Here is a 12,540-nt window from a genome sequence, read left to right on the forward strand (position 1 = left end):
TGCTGTAATTGCCATTGAGGCAAATCTGAATCATCTGTCAGCAGATAAGTAGACTAAACGAGAAATTCTAACAACAGCTCAGCTCTTTATTATTCTTTTTTTTTACAGATCTTATACTAACAATGGATTACACAGAGTAAATAAATACACTCAAACAACATCTGATAAGTTACTCACAAGCAATGAGTTATCCACCTCACAAGGCTTTAATAAATAAGAGATTTTAACTCCTTGAAGCAAAACTCCACTGATTTGTCATTGTATTTGGCATAATTAAATAAATAAAGATGTAAACAAAGCCATTCAGCGACGTTTGAGGTGATTGAGAGAGTCAGAATTGTTCACTGTGGTGGTGATAGGAACCAGACGTCTGAAAGGGTTAATGCCTCTAAATACTCAAAGAAAGTTACTCATGAAATGGATATGAATACGCTGCTTGATGTCATTCTCTCACAGTAATTTTAAGAAGGCTTTGGCCTAAAATGTTTTTGAGCCACATGAATCTGACGGGTGCAGTACCGGGGCCAACATGAAGGAAAGCTGATACTTTATCTGCTGCCCGAGGAGTTTCACCGTGTGCAAGTCCGTGTTAAGTTCAGCATATAGAACCAAAGTCTCGTGTGCACTAACAGACTTTCTATCGCTGTCTAAAATATGCGCCAGGTGTCTTTTATCATTGTGGTGTTCACAGGGACTCGAGTACTTGGTTTTCAATTCGAGGTGCCACTATCTAAACACTGGAATCACTATTTGGGTACTGGTTATATTTCATGGTGGAAAGACAGAGAGTAAACAGACTAATAAGCAGTTCAGTGAAACACAACAGTTCTGCTCATAATTGCGAATGTTATGTTGTTCTTTGCTACTCTGAAAGATGAGAAGACGACGAGTTCACCATCTGTATCATCACTGACACCGGGTAGCTCAGTTAGCTCATCTGAAGAGGCAGCCTCTGATACTTTTACACCTCGAAAACCTACTGACTTCGCTCAGCTGTTTTAATTTGTTATTAAATAAAATGTTTAATTGCTCCCTGGGCGCCGTGGACAGGGCTGCCCTCCTCTCCGGGCAAGAGTGCTCATTGCCCCCTAGTGTGTGTATTCACTAGTGTGTATGTGGTGTTCACTGCACAGATGGGTTAAATGTGGAGGTGAAATCTTTTTTTGAAATTTTAGTTTTTTTGGTGTTCATTAAAAATCTGTTCATGACCTCTTATGGATACTCAAATATCAAAATTGGTCAGAATTTCCATCGCTACTTTATTGTTATATATATATATATATATATATATATATAACACACACACACACACATATATATATATATATATATATATATGTAACATCAGAATAAACATTTAAATACAGGTGGTTTTGGACAGTAAATAAAGTAGATAAAATAGCTACTTATTTCTTTTGGTGGCTCATTGGGGGGCTGGTCTGTGGGATGGCAACTTTGGAGAAGAGAAAAAGAGGAGGGTGGAGCATATGTATCCCCAAAAAGGGGGCGGTGGAGTGGATATTTGTCCTAGCAAATAAATGAATGGATGAATGAATGAATAAATAAATAGATACATTTGGTTCCTGGCTCCTATCACCACCACTGTAAAGAAATCTGAGCATCTACAATCAACCATTCCACACCAAACCACTCTGGATGACTGTTTATATCTAAGGACTGAATTATGCAGAACGTTTGACTGAAATTCCCATTTTCACAGTTTCAGCAGTGAAAGCTCACAAGGGCAGCTGTACTTCAGTCTCACGTGGGCAAATGTGCCTGTGCGCACCGAAAAGTCAGCATAAAAGAAGCTGACCAGAGAAGGTCAGCGAGTCTTCAAGTCCAAACTGGTGCGTGAGGGGTTGGACGGGAAGTGGGATCAGCAGTAGACTGACCAGTATATGAGGTTAAAAAATATGTAGGATCCAGGAAAGATCATGCGGGAGTACTTGTCAATGACATGAGTGTTCTGGATGATGCTGAAGTTGCGGATGCCCTTCTTCTTGGTGGCAGTGGACTCGCTGCTGACGGACAGGTGCACCACCATATGCTCGTGTTTCTCTGGCTCCTCCTCAGGCACCATGGGAGCCTCGGTGTAGCCGGCTAAGCTGTTAGTGTCTGCCTCGCTGTATGTTCCATCCAGCATCATGGTCCTGGTGTGGGACATCCCACACGTGCAGGGCAGAGACTATAACAGGCAGAGAGAACACAGTTAGGTCTTGTTTTTTAAAGATAAAAGGTTCTAACATGTTCTTTTATTTACACTGTTCTGTAGAGTTATTTTCCTTTTACACTGTACACTTATTTTCCATTCACACTGTTCCAAGATCTCCTTCATTCATACTGCTCTAGAGCGTTTTCTTCCCTTTACAGCATTCTGCAATGTTCTGCCCCATTCACATGGTTCTCCTCCATGTATTGTTCTATGTTGTTCTCCTTCATATATTCTGCTCCAGATGTTCTCCTCCACCACACAGCTGAGTATGCTGAGCCCCATTTAGACCGTCCTAGAATTTTGAGCCCCATTAGCAATGCTCTAGAACGTTGAGCCCTATTCACACTGCTCTACCATGTGGAGCCCCATTCACTCGGTTTTAGAATGTTGAGCCCCATTCACACTGTTCTAGAATGTGGAGCCCCATTCACACGGTTCTAGATTGTGGAGCCCCATTTACACTACTCTAGAATGCGGAATCCCATTTGCTCTGTTTCAGAATGTTGAGCCAAATTTGCACTGCTGTAAAATGTTGAGCCTCATTCACTCTGTTCTAGAATGTGGAGCCCCATTCACACTGTTCTAGAATGTTGAGACCCATTCACACTGTTCTAGAATGTGGAGCCCCATTCACACTCTTCTAGAATGTTGAGACCCATTCACACTGTTCTAGAATGTGGAGCCCCATTCACACTGTTCTAGATTGTGGAGCCCCATTTACACTACTCTTGAATACGGAATACCATTCACACTGTTCTAGAATGTGTAGCCCCATTCACACTGTTCTAGAATGTGTAGCCCCATTCACACTGTTCTAGAATGTGTAGCCCCATTCACACTGTTCTAGAATGTGGAGTCCCATTCACTGTGTTTTAGAATGTAGAGGCAAATTTGCACTGCTTTAAAATGTTGAGCCTCATTCACTCAGTTCTAGAATGTTGAGCCCCATTAGCAATGCTCTAGAACGTGGAACCCTATTCACACTCTTCTACAATGCTATGCCAGCACTAGAGTGTCAGTGTTTGTTGGTGTTTATTAGGTCATGGTGTTGTGGCCTTAAGAGAGAAGCAGTGGAAAACATGAAGACGTCATAAATTGTGATAAATGATGTCAAAAGCCCTAGACAGCACTTCTAGAACACTGAACAAGTGCGTGGATCATAAACAGGCAGATTTAGACCAATTACAGAGACCCTGCAGACAGCAACAACCAGTGCAGTAACTACATGAACTGTTTGGTCACAAGAAGCCGTTGGGGTCTAGTTGTTTTCTTAACCGTGGCTCTCGTGTTTTGCTGGTGCTTTTTGTCCATTCCTGCATCAGAACAATGAAATATTGGACATACTAATTATGTAAATTGTAGTGTGAAAATATCTTGTTATGGAAGAGTTTTGCCACCTTTAGTCAGAGAGCACTTTGGTGACTGAGGGAGATCAATGCATCTCAGTGAAAGCAAATTACTGTTTGAGAGTCAACAGTTATTAGTTGAGTAATTCACTGACGTCATCCTAATCCGTTTCCTGGAATCCCTGCACTTTACATTTTAGTGTTTTTCCACTGTAACACCACACCCACCACTTGCTAATGTGATGATAATACACTGTTATGTATGAAAACGGACAAAAGCAGAGACACAATTCAGGCTTCAAGATGGGCACAACAACTGATTTGAGCCATGCTATGCATTTTTGTCCATGTTTAGATGAAACTGCATAGATACAGTAGATATAAAAAGTCTACAGGCCACTAATAAAATGCCAGGTTTTTGTCGTGTAAAAAAATCAGACCAGGATGAATCATTTCAGATTTATTTCCACCTTCAGTGTGACCCATAATCTGTACAATCCCACCGAAAAACAAACTCAATCCATTTAGAGGAGGAAAAATAAAAGTAAAGAACTAAAATAATGTGGTTGCATAAGTTTGCACACCCTTAAACTAATACTTTGTTAAAGTGTTCTTTGACTTTATGACAGCATTCAGTCTTTTTGGGTAGGAGTCAACGCGGCACACCTTGCCTTGGCCACTCTTTGGCCACTCTTGTTTGCAAAAGCGCTGTCAGATTATGAGGGCATCTCCAATTTTTCCAATGGGATTCAGGTCTGGGCTCTAGCTGGGCCATTCAAACACTTTGATCTTCTACTGGTGAAGCCATTCTTTTGTTGACTTGGAGGTATGTTTGGGGTCATTGTCATGCTAAGTGAAAATCCTCTTCATCTTCAGCTCTTTAGCCCAGGACTGAAGGCTTTGTGCCCAAATTGACTCATATTCATAACTGTTCATAATTACCTCCACTTTGACTAAAGGCCCAGTTCCAGCTGCAGAAAAACAGCCCCAAAGCACAATGCAGCCTCCACCATGCTTCACTGTGGGTGCGGTGGTCTTTCGTTGATGCGCACTGTCACACTTTCTGAAATTAAGGCCAAGAAGTTCAAACCTGGTCTCATCAGAGACGCTTTCCCACAGACTTTTGGCAGACTTGATGTAGGTTTTGGAAAAAAAAGAAAAGGCTTCCTTCTCGCCACCTGACCCCACAGGGCAGACATATGAAGAATACTGGAGCTGGAGCTCTTGCATGACACAACCAGTACTTGCCAGGAATTCCTGAAGCTCCTTTAATTAGCCCTTAGAGCTTTGAGTACAGCTCGGCTTGACCCGCCATCCCTCAAGGCGCGTGGAAGACAAGCGTAGAGACCGTTCTCTGTACTGGCGTCCAGGTGGTGGAATGAACTCCCACTGGCTGTCTGAACAGCAGAGTCTCTTACTGCCTTCAAACGCAAACTGAAGATTCATCTCTTTACACAGCACTTAAATCAGCACTGAATTAAGTATAGTTTGCAATATATTGTGCTGCACTTGTACATCATATTTTATTGTATTGCACTGTGTATTGTAGTTTACTGTATTGTACGGAGTTCTGTGTTTAACTCTGTCCCTTTTCTCTCTGTATCTACAGTGACTTCTGTTTCTAGCAGTATCTGAGCTCAGGACCGTCTTTCTCTCTAACCTACTGGTAACTAGCAAAGATACTTTCTCTAGACAGACAAAGCTCTTCTTGTAAGTCGCTCTGGATAAGAACGTCTGCTAAATGCTGTAAATGTAATGTAATGTTGCTGTAGGCCTCTTGGCAGCTTCTGGGACTGATTTCCTTCCTCATCAGTTTTTGAGGTAGGTCCAGTTCTTGGTAATGGTGTTCCATGGTATATCTAATGCCTTGGAATTTTTTTTTCTACCCACCTCCTGACTGATACCTTTCAGTAATCAGATTCCTTTGATGTGCTGTAAGCTCTCTACGGACCACGGCTTCTGTTGTTAAATACAACTAAGAAAATGTCAGGAGATCTTTGTAGAACAGCTGAACCTTATAGGGGTGTTAATCGGAATCACTTTAACTGATGGCAGCTGTACTGACTACTATTTAACATGCGTTTAAATGTGACTGGTTCATTCGGGACACAACCACATCTGCAGTTATAAGGGGGTGTTCACACTTATGCAACCACATTATTTTAGTTCTTCACTTTTTTTTTCCTATTATTATTTTTCCATATTCTAAATTGTTTCAGTTTGGTTTTCGATGGGATTGTACAGATTATGGGTCACACTGAAGGTGGAAAGAAATCTGAAATGATTCATCTTGGGGCGGCACGGTGGCGTGGTGGGTAGCACTGTCGCCTCACAGCAAGGAGGGCCTGGGTTCGATTCCCCGGCCGGGCGACCGCTGTCCTCTCTGTGTGGAGTTTGCATGTTCTCCCCGTGTCTGCGTGGGTTTCCTCCTGGTTCTCCGGTTTCCTCCCACAGTCCAAAGACATGCAGTCAGGCCAATTGGACATGCTAAATTGCCCCTGGGTGTGAGTGACTGTCTGTGTCTGTCTGTCTGCCCTGTGATGGACTGGCGACCTGTCCAGGGTGTATCCTGCCTGAAGACTGCTGGGATAGACTCCAGCACCCCCTGCGACCCTGACGGAGAAGCGGCTTAGAAAATGGATGGATGGATTCATCTTGGTCAGATTTTTTTACATGACGAAAAACCCTGGCATTATAACAGGGGTGTGTTTTATATCCACTGTAACAGTATGTTATACGTAACAATGTACTTTCATTGTAGCGACATGCCGGTTTGAAAACATTGTGGTCTCCAACCAAGCAAACATAGAGAGCCACTGTATGTTTACACTGAATACAGTCACTGTTATAAACGATTAAGTGATATTAGAAAGTAGCTCAGCTGGTTATTATAAGGTATTTATATTTCTATCAGGAAAAATCCAAGCCGTAAGGTTCTGTAACACACATGCAGTTCTTAAACCTGTATTCGGATCACAACAACGTTGTCTGTCTTGATCATTTTGCAGAGGATGACTGTCTCAATTTATATCCTAATAATCACTGTCCATCTTATCAGCTCCACTTACTGCATAGCTGCACTCTGTAGTTCTACAGTTACAGACTGTAGTCCATCTGTTTCTCTGATACTCTGTTACCCTGTTCTTCAGTGGTCAGGACCCCCATGGACCCTCACAGAGCAGGTACTATTTGGGTGGTGGGTCATTCTCAGCACTGCAGTAACACTGACGTGGTGGTGGTGTGTTAGTGTGTGCTGTGCTGGTCTGAGTGGATCCTAATGTTATGCCGGTTATGATCGGTAAGCTTAAATGATAACTCAAAGCAGTCTGAGGCACCTGTAGAATGAGTGAGTAGATGTATTATAAGCCTGCACTACTACACGTCTTGGCTGATCAATTACAATTGAGAAAATTGGGTGAATCTATTAATTTTTGCTAAAATATCACTTCAGTGAGACTCAAATGAAGATTAAACACTCATGTAGATCTGGGGAAGTCCAGGACCATCACTGGGAAACATCTGATCTAATAACAATGTAGTGTGTAAGTGTATATTATCACTGTATCATTAGCTCTCCTCTATCATTACCTGTTCTCTGACTCTGTCTCTGATTTTGCGCTCTCTTCTGTCCTGCACCGTGGACAGGTAGTTGACCGCCGCGTACTCCAGCACAGACAGGAAGACGAACACAAAGCTGACCCACAAGTAAATGTCCACAGCTTTGATGTAGGAGACTCTGGGCATGGAGGCGTTCACTCCGGTGATGATAGTGGACATGGTGAGCACCGTGGTAATGCCTGGGTGAGATCAACACATGCTGTTAAAATCTGCACAACCAGGCCCTGCAGCATCCAGAGTTCTGCCCAGGTTTAACCCCTTAAACTGCAGGAGTCTGTGAGAAGGTCCACATTTCAGTTTCTCATTCTCATAACGAAAGAACCTGCAGATTCGTTTCTCAGTCGTTACTATGGAGTTCAAAAGTCGGAGACAGTTTCATTTACAGTCAAAAATACGAGTCATTTTATTTTCAGGAGGGAAATGGTTAAAAGATACAGGGGAAAACGGGACCGTGTGTGACCTGATAGACCACCAAGACTGTCCCCATCAGATAAACACCACTTAAAGCTCTCATCTCTGAGAGAGAGGAGAAAACCAAGCTGCTTCAGATCAGAAAACATCCACAGGTGTTTCTGTCCATCCTTCCACTGTGGGTTACGGGCGACACAGACAAATACAAACTGCACTCTTTCCTCCTGCTGATTTAATTACGCCCCCAGCTCGGTTAGCCTCACGGAGCCAACTGGCTAGCCATGCAAACTTTGCAATGCAAAACTTTTTTTTTTAGAAGTTTGAGAGGTTTGCTTTATCTGCGTTTTAACTCGGAGAAGTGCCTTTTTTGTTATTGTCGGCTGGTGGAGGCGTTTATAACTTAAAGCCCAGCAAACCGAATATTATAGTTTTGAAGTGTTAAGCATTTAAGTAGCTTATCGCTACTGTCTGTAAACAGCTTTGTCCACCAGTATTCTCGGGTTTGGAAAGGGAAATGCATCAAGTCATCAAGCAATGATTTCTGGGCACTCTCTACTCAGTCAGCAACGGTGTCCAGTCGGCCCCTCACCCCTCCAAGGACTCAACTAAAGCCCTTCACTTTAGCGATTAAAGTAATGCAACACACCTTAAAAACTAGCTTATGCTGTTTTATTTATTTATTTACTTATTTATTCTAAACACACCCCCTTTGTACTTTATACATTATATGTGCTTTATAACTAAATACTTACTTACTATACATATTTAAAATGGCATGAAATGACCAGGCCAAGTGGACAAGGGCTTTCAGCATATTACAGCATGTTTTCAACATAATTTCCTCTTTTGTTCAGTAGTGCACAATTTCTATTTATTTGTCTAACATAATGGAAAAATAAAAGCCTGGAGGCGAGGCGGGGCATGTGGAGTCAGTACAGCTTAGAACATCTCATTTCACTGGATTATGGTTCGGTTATGTTCCCTGACTAAAGGTACTGAGATGAACCCTTGAGGGTCCCACCCCAGTGACAAGAGGGGCACTGCCCCAGTGATGGTTTAGTACCTTTATTTCTGAGAGTGTAATTACTGTATAATAAGAAGCCTTTGCAATGTAACAAGTCTGACATTTTAAGGGGTTAAAAAAGGTTCTTTAAGGGTTCTTTAGTAAAGACTGTGTAAAGATTCTATATAGAACCACGAACGCTCAAAAGACCGTTGGCATGCTTAAGGCGTTCTTTGCACATGAAATGGCTCTTCAGATTGATGGAGGACAAGCCGTATATGGTTATATATTGAACCAAAAAGGGTTCCTCCATTGCAATAAGCTTGACATCATTACAACAGTAGAACCCCTGTTGGTGGTGCTACATAGAACCCTTTTCAAAAAGGCTCTATATAGATCCTTATAAAACACATTCTCCACTAATCAGAAGAATGATTTCAGCCTGCAAAGAACCATTTAACAATATCTATTAACAATATATTGTAGCCCTAGTAGTTACCAAATAACACATATAGTAGTAGTGAATAATAAATCTTATATCTTATATATATTATTAATAAATGAATAATTGAATAATAAGCCGGCAGCTTAAAGCAATGCAATTTTCAACATAACTGCTATTTGATGCATGTGTTTCATGTAGTCCACGTCCAGTAATTTTCCCTTTAAAAACTGTTTGGAAGCCAAAGAGCAGAAATACCCTTTGTCTTCTGATATAAGCATAACTAGTATATCACTGCTGTCAAAACAAAACCTTGTATGTCCAAAATATTAACTTTACAGGAGAAGGACAAAACCTGGTTCACTTTTAATGTAAGTCAATGGAACCAGACTTTTTTCCAAGTCATTTTGGGCCGTTACTTTTGGTCCGTTCATCATGAAATTTACACACAATGTAAAGGACAACAGGCACTTTCAAATCATGTCAAAAACCGAAAAACGAAAAAAATGGAGATACAAGGTTTTGTGGTAACACTTTACTGTAGGGTGCTGTTCATAAGGCTACATGACACCTATATAAGACTGTCATTACAGCTGACATAACCCTACATAACTGTTAATAAATGCTTATTACATATCTGTCTTAAAGGCTACTTTAGCTGCCTTTGATTAAAAGTGGCCAATGTAACCTTTATAGTGAATGACGCGTATTAGAACAAGCATTTATAAACTGTTATGCAGGGTTATGTCAGTTGTAATGACAATCTTATATAGGTGTCATGTAGCCTTATGAACAGCACCCTACAGTAAAGTGTTACCGGTTTTGTTCCCACATATTTTAAAGTTCAATGATGATTCAGATGCAGCAGATAGAGACCAGGATAAAAAAGCTGCAGCATTGCTTTAAAGGGTTAATGCCTCGTATTCACAGCCTTACCAAGGGAGACTCTGGCCGGCACAGCCCTGCGGTCGATCCAGAAGGAAACCCAGGACAGCATGACCATCAGTGTGGCTGGAAAGTAGGTTTGCAGTAGGAAGAAGAAGATGTGGCGTCGCAGAGTGAAGTTAATATACAGGCGGTTATACCAGCCTGAGGAGAGAGAACAAACACACAGATCAGATCAAAGCAGTCACACACATACACACACACACACACACACACACACTCAATCTGTTACACAGATTTACCACTATTTTACCATCATAAACATATATAAATATTACGCACATAAAATCTCAGAAGACACATGTAAGTCCACTGGAGGATTTGGATAGTTTTTCTACAATGAACCGCTTCACATCAAGCCACTCTGAACGGCTTTTTTATGTATTAATGCTACCATTCAAAAGGAAATGCTTGTCATATTAATATAAATGATGGAAATATTATAAACTGGAAGGTGTGTTTAGACTATTTTAAATAATAATTGAGTCACGTTTTATAGGACACAACAAGTACAACAAATAGTGTAAAGGAATATTATTTTGTTTTTGCGTTTTTTAACATAATTTCTATTTATCTATTTATTGAGTAGTGCATTGTATTTATTTGGTTAACATATTGGAAAAAGATAAAACAAAATACAAAACGTTCTACGTAGAGGACGTGTTCACTTACTTACCTTTACAAAATCAACAAAACATGTCATTTGAGCATGGGTGCCCAAACTTTTGCATACGACTGGATTTTTGTCACATACTGTTGTGAATAACTTTAGATAAGAGTTTCTGCTAAATAATGTAAAATATACACATAATACTTTATTGTGGTCAATAGCGATATTTTATTTATAGCGATATTTTAAATGATGTTAATGTAATTATTTACATTTTAAAATTATATATATATATATATATATATATATATATATATATATATATATATAAAATTTAAAAATGTAAATAATTACATTGACATTTAAAATATCGCTATTGACCACAATAAAGTATTATCAGTTATCGTATTGGGCCAAGAAATTCCATTTCCATGTAGCACTTTTACTGTTACTCGGTGCAGATGTGTTGTACTTCACGTCTGTCGTACCTGTGCTGCTGTAGAAAGCCAGACGAGAGGTAGTGTGAAACTTCTGGATGAGAAACTGTGAGAGGGAGATCCTGTCGTCCGTGCTCAGAGACTCGTCCCCGCTCTTCCAGTACAGCATCAGATCCTCATCTGTGTAGGCATCTGAAAAACAGCACTCAGCATCAGCAAAAAGACTGAATCTCTACACCAGGGGCTTAATTAACTAATTAAATAATTAAAAGTCAGTAAGAGTTCCAGTCCAGTTAGAGAAAATTTCCTCAAGCGAAGGTCCAGAACAGCATAATGTTACATCGTGACTCAGTGGCATATGCTGTTTACTGAAGTAGCCGAGTAGGAATATCAACATCTTATACAGTCAAACTGGATATCAGATCAAATAAAGTCCAGTTCGGTCAGATTTCAATAATATTTACTGTCAGTTTCCTCTTTTTAGAGTCACGTCATGTGGAATAACTTCCCTCTGACTCACTTTCTTCTCTGACTGCTGTTTCTCTCCTCGTCCCTCCCCTGTGTGGCGTCACTCACTCGAGTCTCAGAGCTCATCGTAATGCACAGACCTGATTGGCTGAGTAGCGCCACGTGTGATATTTACAGCGCATGTGATTGACCTCTGAGTCTCCTGGGCCGCTATACTCGTACCATAAAGGCTAGAAAAGTTATGCTGATTAAAACAGGACCACCCTGTCAAAATTCACTAATTCACCATAGTTTATCGGTTTTAGGTCCAGGTCCGCATAGGACAGCGTCCAGCTCTAGACTGGGACCGTGGTCCGCCTATTACTGACCTCTGCTCTACACACTAAATAAACATAACAGACTCATAATTTACAGCAGTGGCTCTTAGTGGTCCAGGACCCCCTTAGAGCCGATGCAAGGAGGTCTTTATTATTAAAAATGGCGATTATAATTTAGTATTAACTAGCTTTTCATCATTAACTAGTTCTCAATGATGTCTCTTCTTTCCTAAACCATTTGGAAAACATGTTCACACTGCAAAATTCAAACACCTGATATACTATAAAAGCTGACAGCTTGTGTGGATGTTTCCTTCCTTGTAAAATTCATAAGCAGATGAAAGTGGTTATACATATGTAGGAGGTTTTTGGACTAGCGCGCGTGTGAAGAGGTTCTTGAATAGCCGGACCTGCCTGCGGCCAGTGAAGTGAATACATATTGTGTAGGTCAGTAAAAAAACTCACAGCTCTCCAGCTCCAGAGAGCAGGTTTGAGAGTCCAGAGGAAATCGGCTGAAGTCCATGTTACAAGCAGCTGTAACCGTCACCCTGGCAACAGGAAACACAATACACATAAAGAGGTTACAGCTAACTCACTGCACTCAAAGGTATACACATTATGGTTGCCATTGCCATATATATATATTAGTAATCTACTGATTATGTAGATGATTCACTGAGTAATCAGAGTATGTTAAAAAGGCCTTCAGAAGCCTTTAAAAAGACTGC

General features: G+C 40.8%; 1 protein-coding gene across 1 annotated transcript in view; it reads right to left on the reverse strand.

The window, feature by feature from the left end:
- Positions 1-1,344: 1,344 nt before the first annotated feature.
- Positions 1,345-12,540, reverse strand: part of gabrr2a (gamma-aminobutyric acid type A receptor subunit rho2a) — a 43,178-nt gene continuing 31,982 nt past the window's right edge. The window contains exons 5-9 of the mRNA XM_017711268.2: positions 12,278-12,360; positions 11,079-11,219; positions 9,972-10,124; positions 7,150-7,358; positions 1,345-2,188 (exon numbers count right to left, since the gene is read on the reverse strand). Of these exons, the coding sequence (XP_017566757.2) occupies positions 1,880-2,188; positions 7,150-7,358; positions 9,972-10,124; positions 11,079-11,219; positions 12,278-12,360 (895 nt within the window). The 3' untranslated portion in view covers positions 1,345-1,879. The remainder of the gene's footprint in view (positions 2,189-7,149; positions 7,359-9,971; positions 10,125-11,078; positions 11,220-12,277; positions 12,361-12,540) is intronic.

Source organism: Pygocentrus nattereri, chromosome 10 (assembly GCF_015220715.1).
Source record: "Pygocentrus nattereri isolate fPygNat1 chromosome 10, fPygNat1.pri, whole genome shotgun sequence".
Taxonomy (NCBI): Eukaryota; Metazoa; Chordata; class Actinopteri; order Characiformes; family Serrasalmidae; genus Pygocentrus; species Pygocentrus nattereri.